The sequence below is a fragment of the Thermothielavioides terrestris genome, chromosome 6 (assembly GCF_000226115.1).
Source record: "Thermothielavioides terrestris NRRL 8126 chromosome 6, complete sequence".
Lineage (NCBI taxonomy): Eukaryota > Fungi > Ascomycota > Sordariomycetes > Sordariales > Chaetomiaceae > Thermothielavioides > Thermothielavioides terrestris.
In genome coordinates, this window is record NC_016462.1 from 1585540 (window position 1) to 1602708 (window position 17169).

General features: G+C 59.9%; 6 protein-coding genes across 6 annotated transcripts; 4 read left to right on the plus strand and 2 right to left on the minus strand.

Annotated features, from left to right (window-relative positions):
- Positions 1-565: 565 nt before the first annotated feature.
- On the minus strand, positions 566-2112 carry THITE_2123728 (uncharacterized protein). The gene is made up of 6 exons (XM_003657696.1): positions 1909-2112; positions 1800-1835; positions 1638-1731; positions 1491-1578; positions 1341-1434; positions 566-1276 (listed from the first exon to the last, which is right to left on the minus strand). Exons 1-6 carry the CDS (start codon positions 1936-1938, stop codon positions 731-733), a joined length of 888 nt encoding a protein of 295 aa, XP_003657744.1. The 5' UTR covers positions 1939-2112; the 3' UTR covers positions 566-730.
- A 3262-nt stretch (positions 2113-5374) lies between these two features.
- Positions 5375-7388, plus strand: THITE_2123732 (uncharacterized protein). The gene is made up of 4 exons (XM_003657697.1): positions 5375-5509; positions 5570-6052; positions 6106-6818; positions 6884-7388. Exons 1-4 carry the CDS (start codon positions 5493-5495, stop codon positions 7294-7296), a joined length of 1626 nt encoding a protein of 541 aa, XP_003657745.1. The 5' UTR covers positions 5375-5492; the 3' UTR covers positions 7297-7388.
- A 382-nt stretch (positions 7389-7770) lies between these two features.
- On the plus strand, positions 7771-8611 carry THITE_2123734 (uncharacterized protein). Its single transcript, XM_003657698.1, has 2 exons — positions 7771-8226; positions 8330-8611. Exons 1-2 carry the CDS (start codon positions 7889-7891, stop codon positions 8418-8420), a joined length of 429 nt encoding a protein of 142 aa, XP_003657746.1. The 5' UTR covers positions 7771-7888; the 3' UTR covers positions 8421-8611.
- A 1669-nt stretch (positions 8612-10280) lies between these two features.
- THITE_135989 (uncharacterized protein) lies at positions 10281-11953 on the plus strand (the record flags this gene model as incomplete). The annotated part of the gene is made up of 6 exons (XM_003657699.1): positions 10281-10372; positions 10418-10737; positions 10818-11036; positions 11118-11306; positions 11402-11554; positions 11663-11953. The coding sequence occupies 6 exons, from the start codon at positions 10281-10283 to the stop codon at positions 11872-11874; spliced, it is 1185 nt and encodes a 394-aa protein (XP_003657747.1). The 3' UTR covers positions 11875-11953.
- Positions 11954-12916: 963 nt separating this feature from the next.
- Positions 12917-15874, plus strand: THITE_2123739 (uncharacterized protein). The gene has a single exon (XM_003657700.1). The coding sequence runs from the start codon at positions 13147-13149 to the stop codon at positions 15628-15630; it is 2484 nt and encodes an 827-aa protein (XP_003657748.1). The 5' UTR covers positions 12917-13146; the 3' UTR covers positions 15631-15874.
- THITE_2123741 (uncharacterized protein) lies at positions 15840-17165 on the minus strand. The gene is made up of 4 exons (XM_003657701.1): positions 16991-17165; positions 16397-16587; positions 16218-16312; positions 15840-16143 (listed from the first exon to the last, which is right to left on the minus strand). The coding sequence occupies exons 1-4, from the start codon at positions 17004-17006 to the stop codon at positions 16119-16121; spliced, it is 327 nt and encodes a 108-aa protein (XP_003657749.1). The 5' UTR covers positions 17007-17165; the 3' UTR covers positions 15840-16118.
- Positions 17166-17169: the final 4 nt, after the last annotated feature.

A 17169-nucleotide genomic window follows, 5' to 3' on the forward strand; every position in this document is an offset into this window, starting at 1 on the left:
AGTTAGTTATTCTAGTTGGAATCGTATGTCGGCAAGAGTGAGAGAGATGGCATTGATAGCCAGAGCTGCAACCCCTTTTCACCAAAACACCCAGATACTAATACGGCCCTGGCTCTCATTAGACTATGACTTTAACATCTCTCTCGGGGTATACAGACGCCAAACAAACAAAATCTAGCCCGCCCACCCCGCAACATGATACATTATGCTGCAGACCAGCACACACAGGATCGTTGAAAACATCCAATGGCACATATCCACTCGTTCCCCCCTTCCAGATTCGCCCGCGCCCCCATCATTACGTCGTCCCCCTCCTCGTTTGGCTTCCTCCATGCCAGAGTCACCGCCGGCTCTGCCTTTCCGTTCCAAGCCCGCGAGCGCAAGGGGCCAGGCCGTCGTAGCAACCACAGCCGGTTCGTTGGCTCGAAAAGAATCCAAGGCGGTGCCCGCTCGCACCGTGTATTGGGTATTAGACGTAGGTTTCCGTCCCGGTATTTCCGTTTGCTGTAGTTGTTTGTTTGGTCTCGATTCGAGTGTTGCTTTAGTTTCGCATGCGATTCCAACGGGGCTGCCGACGTTCCGCCAGGCAGCTAGAAAGAAAGAAGAGAAAAGAAAAGAAAGAGGTATCACAAAAGAGAGCGTAGTGAAACCGATCCAACCGTTTGAACTCCGATGCTCCGTGTTGCTCCAGCTGGGTGCGTCAGCAGGGACGCGGGTATCTCGATAATGTCTAGGGATAGGGGTTGCCCGTATCCATCGGCCAGTCGTCCTCGGTGATGCTCGACCAGAAGATCCAGACCAGGACGACCGACACGAGGGTGAAGAAGGTCTCGAAGAGCGCGCCATCGATCGCGCCCGAGGTGCCGTTGCAGATGTACGGGCTGACGACAAAATCGAAAACTTGGCCCGCCGCGAAGGCCACCGCAGCCGAGACCAGGTAGAGCATCGGCCTCGTCTCTCCAAGGATCCGCAGAACAAGGACCGATTCCAGTGCAAAGTAGAGCACAATCCATATTAACGGCAGGAGCAGGTACAGCACGTAGAGCGCGATGTTCCGGTTGGGGAGGTCGTAGCTGGAGTCCCAGAAGCCAGTGAAGGAGAAGCCGGTGTCGAGGGCGATGTAGCCGACGCCGATGAGGAAGATGAGCGCCGAACCGACGGTCAGGCCGACAGAGAGCGGCGTCCCGTCGTCCATCAGCTGGTAGCCGACAATGCCATTGAGGAACAGAATCCATGTGGTCGCCGCGATCGCGCCAATATGAATGGCGCTGAAAGCCTGCGAAGTGCGTTAGCTGGGGTCCGAACTAGGCTTGTCACCCACCCATTGGCCGTTGACTTACCAACCGCACTTTGGAGTTCAACGGGAACTCTCCTACTGAGAAGATTTCACATATTGAAATGAGAAGGTACCCCAGTAAGAACGCTTGCATTTCCCTGCCAAAAGCTCGTCAGTCCGTAGCGAGGCAATGCAGATGCAGGCTCACACTGACCTCCGCCCGACAGCTGCCCGTTTTCTTTCTGAGCGATACAGCAGCACGCCGGTGACCAGGATAGCAATCCCGCAGAGTATTATGGAACCTGGAAGTTCGTCAGTCACAGAGCATTGAAGGAGGTCGGCGCGCAGCATCATTACGAACCCAGGTTGCCCAGGTGCCGGCCGCCGGACAGCGGAATGCCCGTCAACTGGCAACCCTGCCATGGCCCCGATTGGTCGTCTGTAATCGAAAGGAGCTGCAGACGTTCGTCAGCTGCCTGCCCGCAGTTGGGATGAGCGAGTTCCCCCTTCGGAGTAGGCCTACATTGCACACAGGGAGGGTTGCATCGCGACAGAAGTCCTATCCGACAATAGGATGATTAGCACACCCGGTAGCGCGGGCAAGATTCTGCATCACAGCCTGTGTCGCTCACATCGAAGTTGCCAAACTTTGTCGAACCCATTGTGTAATGTGGAGCCCGGCCGTGGCGGTAGTCTGTCTGTTCGAGCGACACGACCGAGATGCGGGTGGCGTGAGTTTGTGTGTGTGACTCGTGGGAGGAGATCGAATGCGGCGCCGCCCCGTCGGCAGAGCTTTGTTGAACTCTGTCTTCCCTTTTCCCTTCGGATGTCGCCCGTCACAGCTCCTCGCAGGCGACCATGCGCGGTCAAATGTCGGCCCAGGACACGTCAACGGGGTGGTTGGTGCTGGTGGAGAAATTTTGGGATGCACCAGGCGGCGGCCGTGCCTTGACCGCGATTCGGAACTCCACCTCTTTTATCTCGGACAATGCCTTCTCAATGGGCGCGTGTTCATGCGCGCGAATGCAATGCGGCGCTGTAGATGGTGATTGAGGGAAATCGACTCGGTCTCCGGGGTGAGAAGCCGCGTTGTGCGGGACGATTGCTGCGGTGATGGCGAGGAAGCGAGCGCACGATCCGGGCCGGGGGCTTTGGCCAGAGCTCCGCAATATACAACTCAATGCCCCGGGAAAGGCTGGGCGCTGCAACTGAAAACTCCGCGAGCCCACTCTTCCGCCAGGAACGCAAGATGGGGCGCCCCGTTTTCGTGGCACGGAGAAGGACCCACACCCCGAGTCAACGACGGCATTGGCCACAAGGGCGGTGGCCACTTACCTGTCCGGAACCTTGCCCAGCCTTTTGCGAAATGACTGAGAGACTCGAACCAACCAGCTTTGAATCAAACTCGGCTGGACGGGTAAGGTAGCATGGAACGGTTTCCTACCCCAGACTTGGAATGCTTTCAATCTCAGATGAGATGAGAGATGGCACAGAGATGGCGGCCGTTTGGTCGGAAGGTTCGGTCGGCAGCGCCGAATACGGAATAACCAACAATGGGGTAACTAACCCGAAAAATTCTATATATATGTGGCGCTTCGCCTTGCTGGCTGGGCTATGCTCCGACGGCACGGCGGAGGCTGGGCGGGTGAGCGGCGACAGGGATTTGCCAGTCTCAAATGCCTCAGTCTCTTGTCGCATAAGGTCGCAGGAAGGAGGAGCCAGTTGGGCAAAGGAGGACGACTTTCCTTTGGATGAAACAGTCGTCCTTGTCCAACCCACAGTGATTGCTGACTAACCATTCTGATGTACAGATACGTAAACGCAAACCCCATCGCCGCAGCTTGGCTGGCCTGTGGCAGCGCAGGCTGCTGTCAGCGCGAACTTGCAGTCCATGTGCGGAGGTCGCTCCTAGACGGAGTAATACGTCAAAATAAGAACGCTACCCGACTCCATGCATTCGGTCCAGGCACATCTCGCGTGAAGGCGGCAGGTGCCGTGATACCAGAGGTGAGTGCGCCCGTACCCGGGCATTTTTCCCGCGTTGGACGGGGCGCGCAAATCTTCTTTGATGGTCGAAGCCTCGAGGAAACTCTTCTCGCATGCATCCCTTACCACAGTACATAGACTACGGATTCTCAGTCACGGCCAATGGCGATCCGAGCTCGCATTCCCGTCGTGAGCGAGACGGATGCCCCTACCCGGAATGAACATTCAACGTTGCTTTCAGCCCGTTCTTGAAAACTGAGACTCGCACCGAATAAACTCGGCAACCAACGGTGTTCGTGCCTGTCGACGTGAGCCATCTGAGGGACGGGGGTTGGACTGCAGGGGCCCGAAGACAGAGCGGCAGGCTTCCGCTCTGCGCGATTGCTGGAGCAAAACCCCCGAAAGGCGCTCGTAACTGCCTGGTGTTTGCCCTCTTGATGACGTTCAATGTTCACCGGTCTCTTCGGCCGAGGTAACGTTAAGGTTGGCCCTACGGAGGGCTCAATCGTGCTGCTAGGCAAGGCGCCCTTTGAGAACAACATCCGAATAGCAAGAGAAAGACCGGAGGGCTGGGGCTGAAGTCGCTGTGTTACCGACTCTCCAGTTCCTTGTGGAACGCTGAGTCTCGACCGCTGTCGGCTCCTGAGGGCGGCGCAGATGGCTCAGCCCGGTTGGAGACTGGAGGTTGGAGCCATTTCAGCGCGATCGCTAACGTCAGCCCGGATCAACGAAGGCGACGGTTTGGCAACATCAGATCTCGCGTATCTGGTAAATCTAGGATCTTGCTGGATCGCGAACGCCACCGTCGACGAGGCGGTCATTTTGTCGTCGTGAGCCCCGGAACGCCCCGCTTTTAAGAAGGCCGAAAGTTCTCGTGCGCCACAACTTGTTTCATTTCTTGCCGTCGTCTGCGCCCGGAACGCCATGTGGCCCCTCGTCCGTACTTTGAGCCGATCCCCGGTTTTCGGGCTCATCTTCGTTCTGGTGACCAGCGCCACTCTGCAGAATCGAGTCCACACTGCGCACAGCGCGTGACACGCTTGTGGAGTTAGCCATCCTGTGCGTCCTGAAAAAGGGGCAGGAGAGCTGAATGGCTGCCAGCGGTAACTCAGGGTTTTGATGTGCCGTCTTGCCGAGTTCCGTAAGTGATTGACAGTGATGAGCATCTGACGGGACCACTTGGCACGCCGCTGGAGGCAGCAGGAAGGCAGCAGCAATCGGAAAGTTGGATGTGAACAGGGGTCGTCCCCAGAATTAGTGGGGCTGCGGCCCTGCGGGCTTGGCAGCCACGGGGGCGGGCACTTTGCGGCCGGCGCGGTGCCTGTCCAGCTGCCGACTTCGACCCTTTCCTCTCACGAGACCACAAGACCCGGAAGACCCGACACTCGGCTTGACACCTGCGCGCGGCGACTACTTCCGTCACTGCTGACCGATGCGTCCCTCTCTTTCGGAGCCCGTCGGACTCACACCCCGCCTGCCGGTTTCCCCAGTCCCCTCCGCAATCAACACCTCCGTACATCTGCACTCGCCGCGGACGAGGGCTGCTGCCGAACAGCCCCATTTCCTCCAAGATTCCGGTCCCCAATCCGAGCCGTCTCCCTTCCAACATTCCCCTCCGAACACTTCCCTCTCCCTACGAGAGGCGCTCCGAGCACGATCGAGAGCAGTCGTCCAGGTTGCTTCCCTCACAACGGCACGGCCACCCCGTCGACGAACCGGGTTCCTCCCCATCGGAGGACGGATCAGACGAGTCTTCTTGGACCGACACGGGTGACATCGCCGAGCAACTCGCCGAAGAAGACCCGTTGCGCCAGCGGCTGGACGAGACCCTCGACGGCGAGAACGACAAGATTCTCGCGGGCGTTGTCAGGCGCCACCCCAAGCACAAGAACCACCGCCACCAGAAGCGCGTGCGGTACCGCGAGCCGCCTTCGTCATCCTCGAGCAGCCGGTCCGCCTCGCGGCACGCTGGCGCCACCATCAGCAAAGAGGCCATCCAAATCCCCGCCGTCGCTCCTCCCAAGCCTTCCCAGGCGGAGCGCCTGCTAGCGGTCATCATGACGGGCGGCACAAGCCCCATCCACGGCCTGACCGGCAAGCCGTTACTGTTGGTCTCGCTCGGCGACATGTGCTTGCTGCGTTTGCTTGCTGACTGACACTCCGTGGCAGGTACTTTACATCAATTTTTGTATCATTAGGTGTATTTCTTTTCGGATATGACCAGGGCGTCATGTCGGGCATTCTCATGTAACGTCTACAACCCACCAGCACGCCGCGTCTCGCGCCCGCTAACTTCTGTCTGTGCAGTGGTGATTATTTCAGAGCGTATTTCCATGATCCGTCGCCGGTCCAGATCGCGACCATGGTCGCCATCCTTGAGATCGGCGCTCTCGTCTCTTCTCTCATGGTCGGCAGGATCGGCGACCTCATCGGCCGGAGAAGAACCATTTTCTACGGGTCCTGCGTGTTCGTCGTCGGCGGCGCCCTGCAAACGTTCGCGAGGACCATGGCCATGATGATGGCGGGCAGGGTGCTGGCCGGCCTGGGCGTCGGCATGCTCTCGACCATCGTCCCCGTCTACCAGTCCGAGATTTCGCCGCCCCATAACCGGGGCCAGCTCGCCTGTATCGAGTTCACGGGGAACATTATCGGATACGCCACCTCTGTTTGGGTGGACTACTTGTGCGGCTTCATCGAAGGCGACTTCTCCTGGCGCCTGCCCCTGCTGATGCAGTGCATTATGGGCTCGCTGCTTGCTCTGGGAAGCTTGATCATTGTGGAGTCGCCCAGGTGCGTATTGCCCCTGCGGCTGGGTTGTTTACTTGCTAACCAAGCATTCTCAGATGGCTCCTGGACAACGACCACGACGAGGAGGGCATCGTGGTCATTGCGAACCTGTACGGCGGCGGCGACATCCACAACCCCCGTGCTCGCGATGAGTTCCGCGAGATCAAGATGAACGTCCTCATGCATCGGCAGGAAGGCGAGCGCACTTACAGCGAGATGTTCAAGCGGTACGGCAGGCGAGTCTTCATCGCCATGTCGGCGCAGGCGCTGGCCCAGCTGAACGGGATCAATGTCATCTCGTACTACGCGCCTTACGTCTTCGAGAAGGCCGGGTGGGCTGGTCATGACGCCGTGCTGATGGCCGGCATCAACGGCGTCATCTATGTCTTGTCGACCATTCCCCCGTGGTACGTCGTAGACCGGTGGGGCCGGCGGCCGATCCTGCTGTCCGGAGCTGTCGCCATGGTGGCTGCCCTGTCGCTGATCTCGTACGTCCTCTACCTCGATATTCCGTCTTCGCCGAAGTTGATGGTTATCCTCGTCGTAATCTACAACGCCGCGTTCGGGTATTCGTGGGGCCCGGTGCCCTGGCTCTACCCGCCCGAGATCCTGCCGCTCAAGATCCGGTCCAAGGGCGCCAGTCTGTCGACGGCCACCAACTGGGCCTTCAACTGGCTAGTGGGCGAGATGACGCCCATCCTGCAGGAGTGGATTGCCTGGAGGCTTTATCTTTTGCATGCCTTCTTCTGCGCCGTCAGCTTCGTAGTCGGTATGTCTTTCCTTCCCCTCGCTCCAGTCCAAAACGGTATCAAAGCTAACAAAACTTCCACGCAGTATACTTCCTCTATCCGGAAACATGCGGCGTCCGCCTAGAAGACATGGACGCCCTCTTTGGCGACTCCACCCGCGCCCTCGGCACCCCAGCCTCGTCCAACACGCCGGCCCTGCGCGCCGAGTCGGACGCCCTCCTGCGGCCTGCGTCACCCGTCGCGCCGCTCGATGCCCGGAGCTGGTCGCCCAGGAGAGGGTTTAGCCCTGCGGGCACGACGTCGGCCGCCGCCGCCATCCCCGGGCTGGATATCAACCCGCCTGATGATGTCGAGGCGGACGGGAAGCCACGCGACGGAGGCGGCGCGCGGCGTGGTGCGTCAGGAGGTGGGCTTGGTGGCTTTATTTCGAGGATCATGGGCCGCGGAGGGTCGAGTAGAGGAGCGCAGTATGCGCCGATTGGTCAAGGAGAGGAGTGATTGTATCGTTGGAGTATTTAGACGCGGGGTGGAAGCGGGTTTGGTTTTGGGTAGCCGAGGGCCTGGGTACTCGGCAGGTGCACATAGATGGCGCGGGATGGCTTGTCTGCCGCTTGGGTCGGCAGACGGCCGGACAAAGTGCTTGCATTTCGATTTTGGGCCGTAACTTGGGTTGGCTGCATAGATGTTTGCTGGCCACAAGGCGATCGTGGCTTTTGATTCTTTTCCCGTCACGGGCGGAGCATCCAATGGGAGATTGCATTATCCCTTTTCACACACACTACGGAATACACAAGAACCCCTGACCTATGTAGATCCACGGATGTCATTACAACAACATAAGACTCAAGGCTTGAAATTAGCATAGCATATAAATAATTCGGAATGATACTTCATCACGTCTTCACAGCTTGGGCCTGACATGCAGAAGATGTGAGTGTCGGCGAGGTGGTCCGTGCGACATCTGGCCCAACGTAAGAGCAAATCTGGTCTCCCAAACTCGGTCAACTTGACGGAGTGCTCCGTACATAACGACACGGCAACAACTCGAGAACCCAGCGCACCACAACACCACACGAATTCAACGCCCGCAATGTCCAACCTCGAGATCATCCACGCCTACCGGAAGCTCCTCCGCGCGGCCCTGCGCGCGGTGCAGTTCTCGCAGCCGTCGCGGTCGACGGTGACGGCGGCGCTGCGCGAGGGCTTCCGCGACACGCGGGCGGCGGGGGGCGCGGGCTTCGACGCGGAGCGCGTGCGGCGCACCGTCTGGTTCCTCAACGCGGCGGCGCAGCGCCGCGGGCTGGAGCACCGCATCCTCAAGAACCTGTGCCGCGTGCGCTGGGAGCGCGCGCGCGAGGCGAGCAAGACGCCCTGGCGCGTCACGGTGCGCGAGGAGCAGCTCCGGAAGGAGGGGAAGAGGAAGGCCAGGTGAGTTCTTTTTCACCTATTTTGTTCCCCGCCTTTTGGGGGGGAAGGGTGGTTGGAATGTTGACGGGGGCTAATGATGATGGGATGGGGGTTGCGGGAAAAGGGACCCGGATGTCATCAGTGGCACGCAGTATCAGCATTATGACCTGACCATTGCCATGCTCAATGACACGATGGGGTTGTGTCTGAGATGATGGCTGCATTGCAGATTGTCATCCTGGCCTTGCCTGCCGGTACCGCGTGACGGCTCCCGCAAACGGTCCCTAAGTGCGGGCGCCCAATGTGGCGTGCCCCCGCCGAGAAGAAGCATTTCCTGGTGCAGGGTTCGACAGCGCTGAATCAGCAACTGCTTCCGCTCTGCAGCTGGCACCGCGGCACCAACAACTGCTTCTGCCCTGCAGCTAGCTGATGGTGCCGCTGAGAGCCGAGCCGGTACGGTTGGCTGCGGCAAATGCTCACGAGACTGCGAGCTGCGATGCCAAGTTAAGGACAGCTCGCTGCTGCGGTCGTCGGTTTGATAGTGTGAAGGCCACAGCAGTCCCCGGGCAATCCAAGTAGCGAGGGACTCACTCCAGACACTGAAACCAGGAATACTGCACTTGGCCAGTCGTCTGCATCAGATCTACATGCAGATCTTCGGCTATAAGGCCGAGGTCAATCAGGACGTTTAGGTGGAAGTTGGATAGAGGCTGGTGGGGGTGAGGGGCCGGCAGTGCGCCCACTTGGGGTTGGCATCTTGCACTTTCCGGCATTCTTCGGGATGGATGCACTGGCGTAGGATATCTAGCCGCACCATAGCTCGCAGCTAAATGGGAATTGATCAATTGGTGACTTCAGGAGTGTTCATTGCACTGGGCGAGACACAATCACAGGGCGAGGTGGCGGTCGCAGCGGACTGTGAGCGGGCCTCCGCAGCAACGCTGCAGGAGCTGCCTTTCGACCACCACCCCATCAGGCAGGCGGTGCAGCAATGACGTTACCCCTGCACGACTTGCTGGCTCCAAAACGAAGACATTATTCACTGCCGTCGACGATCCAAAATCCCCTCTCGCCCGCGCAACGGCGGCAGAACCGTGCCGTGATTTTCCATCTCGAGCAGTCTCCTACTGCTGCCAGTCCCACTGCGACTTGTTCTTGTTGCCCAGTTTCAGGTCGTCTGTGACTCGACCGCAGGGGTCGAGTCGGAACAACCCGCCGTGGTCGCTGGGCCCGCGCTAGTGGGCTGGGAGCATCTGGACCCGCGCATGGGTGGAGAGACACTGTGTGTGTGTGTGCGCACTGCTCTCGACTGCTGCTTGCTGCTTGCTTGCTTCTGAGTGCCGAGTGCTGAGTTGAGCCTGGACCAATGACTAACTAACCAACTACACTAGTGCAGATCAAGCCAGCCGGCGAGTCAAGAGCTGCTTCTTTGTGTAGCGACCCCGCAGTCGATCTACGCCAACCACGCCATCACCACCTCGGGCCAAGCTGCAATTGACGGTCGCACAACCCTCTCTTGCGTTGATACTTAGTCTCCGCCGTTGATCAACCAGCCAATTGAACGCCCGACCCACGAGGGGCCCCAAGGGCATCCCCATCGACGCATACCCATCCGCCCCTCCCCTTCGAACCGTTGCGCCTTCTATAGAACGAACCAACCATCGAAGTCCCCTCCCTCTCTCTTTCCCCGAGACCCCATCGTTCGTTACTGCAGTCGAACCTCGCATAAACACAACGGGGATCCTCCCGACCACACAGGCGGGGGTTCTTATGGACTCTCACCCGCTGGCAAGAGGCCCTTTCGCGACCGTACTGCTGAGGACTCTGGTCTCGGTTCGCCACCGAGGCCACTGTCTGTTGGCTGACGGCTGCTCCGAGAGAGGTGCCCGCGCCGCGACCTGCGAGACGAGTTAAAGACGGAGAGACGGAAAGTGCTACACGACCCAGCTCAAAAAAGCCAAGAAGAAGGAACAGAACTCGGAGGAGCTATTATACCTGCTGAGCTCCGGTCCGCGACCCACGACGACAGCCATTATCCCGCCCTGCTGCAAAATGGTCACCCTCCGATTCCGATCATGCCGGACTCTTCTTCGGACTCGTCGCAACAGAACAACGGCCAGCAGCAGCAGTCACAGCAGCGCCAGCGCCAGCGCCAGCATCAGGAACGGTCGCAGCAAGGACACAGCAAGCCACAGGAACGCGCTCGTAGCAGGACCGTGAAACCCAATATCGAGGAGGAGGACATCTGCCCGGACCCACGCCTCGCCACGGCGGCGGCGGCGGCGGCAGCCTTGAACCGCAGTTCCTCGGCCGTAGCCAGCCGCACCAGCGACAATGCTGTCGCGAGCTACCAGCGGCTCATTAAGCACTACCGCGTCGAGGTGGCCGCCTCGGCGTCGAGCGTGCTGTCCACCCTCACCACGTTCCCGCTTGATAGCGTCAAGACAAGGATGCAGACCTACCGCTATGCTGGATTCCTGGACTGTGTGAAGCGCACGTACCAGACGGAGCATTTCCGGGGTTTCTTTCGAGGCAAGGCCCCAACGCGTCGAATCCGGAGACGGCGATAGCAAGGGAACACCTGAGGCGGGTGTCGCTGACCTGCGCTGTAGGTGTAACGGCTCCTATGGCGAGCATTACTCTCGTGCGCACCGTCTCTTTCTCCATCTACCAGCGATCCAAGTACGTGTACTGCGACTGGGTCAAGCGCAATTTTGGCTACGACGTCATGGCCCATGTCACCCGGAGCGGGTCGTACCCAAATCTCTGGTCGGTCGCGACGTTTGGGGCTGCGGGGGCAACCGCCGGGTGCTGTATCACGGCCATCGCGTGTAAGTTGGCGCTCGAATGGGCTCGGGCGAGGAAACGGGGGTTTGGCAGCCCGAGCAGATCCTGACGCGGGCAATCTGCAGGTCCCTTCGAGTTGACCAAACTCAGCGCCCAAGTGTCTGTGTTGCTGGCCGACAAGAAGAACTGTCCGAAGCCCGAGAGCCATGCGATTGCCGCGAGTTATCAAAATAAGGGCACGTTCAAGACGCTTCGCAACATTGTCAAGCACAGGGGCTTGGGGGGCTTGTACACCGGGTTCAGGTTACATCTGAGTACGTTGCCCCCCACCTCCTCCCCCTTTTTCCCACGTCAACAAGAAGCTTGGCGCAGCTGACGCTCCCCTCCTTCCCCCCCCACGCTCCCCTAGTGCGCGACACGCTCGGCACAGCAACCTACTTCATGACGTACGAAAGCAGCAAGCAGCTGCTGACCACCTTCGGCGGCCACGGCACCCACTCCAATCCGCTCGCGGTGCTGGTGGCAGGCGGCCTGTGCGGCATCGTCTCGTGGGCCCTGATCTGTGAGTCCCCTACCGCTCGCTCTCAACCTCACCCACGACCTCCCCATTCTATTTCTTGTGACTCCATATCTCTTCGAGGCTAATAGGTGACCCCCCTCCCTTCTCCAGACCCGGTCGACTCGGCCAAGTCGATCTACCAGCGCAACTCGCTCATGTACTCCAAGGGCCAGAAGGTCGAGCCCGTCAAGATCCACTTCTTCTCGCGCAACATGTACCGCGGCCTCGGCGTGTCCATGGGCCGCTCGTGCGCCGTCAACGCCGTCTTCTTCTCGTCGTTTGAGTTCCTCAAGAAGCGCATCAAGTCGTGGGATGACAAGTAGCCTTCGGCCTGTTCTTTTCTTCTTCTCTAGTTCTTCGGTGCCATATTTTCTTCTTCTTCTCTGTTGTTTCTTTCTCCTCAAAGCTGGTCGGTTGCTTCTTTCGTGGGTTTGTTTCATGGCTGTTTTACTCCGCCTTTGCTGTGCAACCGAATCGACTTTTTCCTCTTTGTGTTTTGGGGTTTGGTGTTAGTTATGCGGTTTACTTGTCCTGAGGTGGGTAGGACAACCCATCTACCTTGGCCTAGGGTGGCTAGCTAGTTAGCTATCCCGGAGCGAAATCTGTATAAAAATTGGGCGGCTGAGCTGAGCTCGGCTGGGCTGGGGCTGGGCTTGGGCTGGGCCGGGCTAGTCGGACTGGCTGGCTGGCTGGTGCATACAAACGGGATTGTTCACACGTCGGTGTTCTACATACAAAGTTGCTGGATGCATGGGCCGTTGGCTTGGGAGCAGATATCTACGTTGGGGGTGCTGCAGAAAGGGGTCACACCTGCATGGCGGTCTTTATTACTGAGTCATCAATTCATTGGCGAGGGGACGGTTGCTGGGCGTTTTTTGTCTTCTTCCTACTCTGAAACTGGATTGGGCAGGGCTTGACTGGGACTGGACGGGTGGGCGTCAGTCTCTGCATTCGCATGAAGCGGGATGGGCTGCTATGTGGCGCTGTGCTGGGATACTGGAGGTAGAGCTCGTGAGCTTCATATAGGGCAACCAAGGCGAGTCGTATGTAACTTTTGGGCCGAATCGATGCTTCGTCTCATTAACGGGACGTTGCCACCGCCGCAATACCAGAGTGATGCTCCTGCATGGTGCTCTGTTTGAACGTGTCCACATTCGGAAGCACATGGGCGACTTACACCGCGGGCAACGCTGCTTCTGATTGGCTGATAGTTATACAGCAAAACAGAAAGGGAGAGAGGCGGGGGGAACAGGAGGCATAAAGAGAAATAAGGGAAAAAAAAGCATACAGAAACGGAAGAGAAGGGGCAAAAGAAGCAATTGATCCATTCCAAAAAAGAATGAAGCGATGGAAGAGAAGAGGTGGCTCAGGACAAAGTTGACGAGATGGAGCACGGAGGGGCGCCGAAGAAAACCCTAACCCTGGGGAGAGTCCTCGAATCCAATAATTCTCTCCCTCCCAAAATCTCAAAGCGGTTTTCATGATTTTCACACCTCTCACAGTGCGCTGCCTGTACATGATGGGGTTTCACATGTTTTCGCGACCACTCTCCCCATGACACCATGTTACGCCGGCCGGCCCCAACCAGCCTGAGAATGGGCATAGACCGCGACGTCTACCAGATAGTGGTCAAACTCGAAGAACAGGCCGTCGCAGCGGCGGAAGAGGAGGAGGGGGGAGGATCGGGCGGGCGGAAGGACAGGGCACGCCTCACGGTCGCATCTGTCTACGACGCCATCAAGCGCTCAAACTCGAGCTTGGCCCGCCAGAAAAAGCGCCCGTTGGAGGACGCAATCGAGCGAGTGCTGGCCGTGCGGAAGGCGCAGACCCGGGCCGACGAGCAGGAGGAGGACTCGGACGACCTGCTGGAGGCCCAGGAACGCGCAAAAGCGGCAAGGGCCGACCGCGATGCCAACCTGCTCAACCGCCAGATTGCCAAGTCATGGGGATTTGCCAGTAGCGAAAAACGGCCCGGCGCAGCCGCAGGCACTGGCACAGGCACGACCGGGACCGGGACGACGTCACCAGCCACCACTACGCCCGCCGCTACGACCCCCGATATCTTTGCCACGGGTGCATCTGCCATGAATGCCGCCGCTCCTCCAGTCGCGTCCGACAGGCAAGCTAATGGCGAACCACGGCCCAAGAAGAGGAAAGGCGCCTCCAAGGACGTCGACCGCAGCCCCCCCACCAGCATCTCCATCCGGGACATTGCCGGCGTGGGAAGCACGCTACGGATGCTGCTGAAAGAGGTCTGGTTCCCGCTGCGCGGCGGCGAGGCCTGCGAGCAAATGGGCTACCGATACGACAACGGCGTCCTGCTCCATGGCCCGTCGGGCTGCGGCAAGACCACCCTCGCCCATGCCGTCGCGGGGAGCATAGGCGTGGCCTTCATTCCCATATCGGCCCCGTCCATCGTCGGCGGCACCTCGGGCGAGTCGGAGAAGAACATCCGGGACGTGTTCGACGAGGCCATCCGGCTCGCCCCCTGTCTCGTGTTCATCGACGAGATCGATGCCATCGCCGGCAAGCGGGAGAGCGCCAACAAGGGCATGGAGAGCCGCATCGTCGCCGAGATCATGAACGGCATGGACCGGATCAAGCAGAACACGCCGCTGGGCAAGAACGTGGTCGTGTTGGCGGCGACCAACCGCCCGGATTTCCTCGATTCCGCCATCCGTCGCCGCTTCAGCACCGAGATCGACATGGGCATGCCGGGCGAGCGCGCGCGCGAGCAGATCCTCCGCTCGCTGACCCGCGACCTGAGCCTCGCCGACGACGTCGACTTCAAAAAGCTGGCCAAGATGACGCCCGGCTTCGTCGGCAGCGATCTGCAATACGTGGTCAAGGCGGCCGTCTCCGAGAGCTTCCAGGGGAACCTCACCGAGTTGCTAGACCGAGCGCGAGCCGCGCACCCCGACGACGACGGTCTCGGCGACGTCGAGGAAGCCCAGCGCGACTGGCTGCTCCTCGAGCGCCACGATCGGATCTCCTGGGGCGAGAGCCGCATCACCATGGCCCAGTTCAAGACGGCCGTCTCGCGGGTCCAGCCGGCCTCCAAGCGGGAAGGTTTCAGCACCATACCCGACACGACGTGGGCCGACGTCGGCGCGCTCGAGGACGTCCGCAAGAAGCTCGAGATGTCCATCATCGGCCCGATCAAGAACCCGGAGCTGTTCAACCGCGTGGGCATCAAGCCGGCCGCCGGCATCCTGCTCTGGGGCCCGCCCGGGTGCGGCAAGACGCTGGTGGCCAAGGCGGTGGCCAACGAGTCCAAGGCCAACTTCATCTCCATCAAGGGCCCGGAGCTGCTCAACAAGTACGTGGGGGAGTCGGAGCGGGCGGTGCGGCAGCTGTTCGCGCGCGCCAAGTCGTCGGCGCCCTGCATCCTGTTCTTCGACGAGATGGACGCGCTGGTGCCCCGGCGCGACGACTCGCTGTCGGACGCGAGCGCTCGCGTCGTCAACACCCTGCTGACCGAGCTCGACGGCGTCGGCGACCGCTCCGGCATCTACGTCATCGGCGCCACCAACCGGCCCGACATCATCGACGAGGCCATCCGCCGCCCGGGCCGCCTCGGCACCAGCATCTACGTCGGCCTGCCCTCCGCCGAGGACCGCGTCGACATCCTCCGCACCCTGTACCGCAACACCGTCGGCCGCGCGCGCAGGCAGGCGCAAGCGCAGGCCCAGGCCCAAGCCCAGGCGCGGGCGCATCCGCAGGACCAGGACGTCGACATGCTCGGCACCGGCAGCGACAGCGGCGCAGCCGGCGAGGCCGTGCTCGAGAAGGTGGCGCTCGACCTGCGGTGCACCGGCTTCTCGGGCGCCGACCTGGGCAACCTGATGCAGGCGGCCGCGCAGGCCTGCCTGGAGCGGGCGTACCTGGCGACGGCAGAAAGAAGGAGGAGGAGGAGGAGGAGGGAAGACGGGAGGGAGGAGGAGGAGGAGGACGGAGAGGCAGCAGAAGCAGAAGCAGAAGTGGCGGATCCGGTCATCACCATGGAGGACTGGGAGAAGGCGCTGAGCGAGGTCAAGCCCAGCGTCAAGGACGCCGACAAGTACGTGTTTCAAGGGTAGGAGGGAGGGAGAAGCCCGCTTGCGCGTGCTTTTTTCTGTGTCAGGCAAGGGAGGGCTCGGGGGGCTACTACGCAAGAAGGCTTCGGAGTTGAGGTGGTGTTTTAGACTCGGCCTGATTTCTTTTGATACAGTACTCGAGGTAGTCTGGGGGTACGACGGGACGGGGTTTGTGTGATGACTGGATAATCGTCCGTCGCAAGAGAAGCAAGCAAAGAATCCTTTCTTGGCAAGAGCAGAATTATCATTTTCCATCACCACGAGCGCCGCCAAGCACATGGTCTAGTAGCCGTCCGTCTATGTTACAGTAGTTGTGCTTTACAAGAGCCGCCCCGTCTAATGCAGAAAGGAAGTAGCAAGAGCTGACAACTCCCCTTCTCGTCCCCCGACCTCAACCACGACCCGAACCCCGCCTCTCTACCATGATTAAGGTGACGGGACCGGGTTTAATAATACAACGACGTCGCCATACCCCGGGGTTCCGCTGGAATTTATGCGGTGGCCTCCTTGAGGTAGCTGGAGAGCAAACACGGTTAGTGTCTGGCTGGGGGAGGAATTGGATGGGCAAAGGGGAAAAGGGGAGGCCGTACGTGATCAGGTCGTTCCTGTCCTTGTCCTTCTTCAGACCGCCGAAGGCCATCTTGGTGCCGGGAATGTACTTCTTGGGGTTCTCGAGGTATTCGAACTTTAGAGGTGAGGGCAGCGTTAGCACAACATAGCGCGCTTTCGGCCTGGGATGCGCCGGGGGGGAGAGGGGGGGGGGACGTACCAGAGTGTTCTCGTCCCAGGTGATGCCCTTCTGCTTGTTGGCGTCGGTGTAGGCGTAGCCCTCGACGGAGCCCGTCTTGCGGCCGAACAGGCCGTGCAGCGCGGGGCCGATCTTGTTGCCGCCGCCCGCCTCGAGGGTGTGGCACTGCGCGCAGCGCGTCTTGAAGAGGTTGGCACCCTTCTTGGCGTCACCTGTATGGGGAGCGCGCCGAATGGTCAGCAAGCTGCCGTCTCTCTGCCGGATCAAAGTAGCCGCATGTCTATGGTGCTCCTCGAGGGTCTCGCTCCGCTGTACAGTGCATTGGCAGTGGTGTCGTCTCGCCCTCGTCCGCCGTCCCGGAATCCGGTTTGCGCCTGGCAAAATGACGCAACCACCGCGACCGGCATGAAACGGAGTACCAAGGGCGGCAATGGAGCAGAACACCAGTGGCCCGAGGAAGTAGAGGGGCTCGAGCGAGGTGGAACTCTCTTCGAGATATCTGGGCATGTACGGGGTGCCAATGGCTCGCGAAAGTCGAGCTGCAGCGCGCACTGCACATGCGGCCGGCGGCGCAAATCGAGGGGGGATTGGAGTCAGGAGTAGCTCGGTACATACCAGCAGAGAAGCCCATTTTGAAGGTTGTGTATTAGAAGATAGAACTTGGAGGAAAACGTAGACGTTGCAAGGATAGTGGGTATCTTGAGGAAGACTGGTTGCAAAGGAGACAGGAAAAAGTTCAAGAAAAAAATCAGGGTGAGGCGGTTGTTGTTGGCTGGCGGCCGAAGCCGCGACAG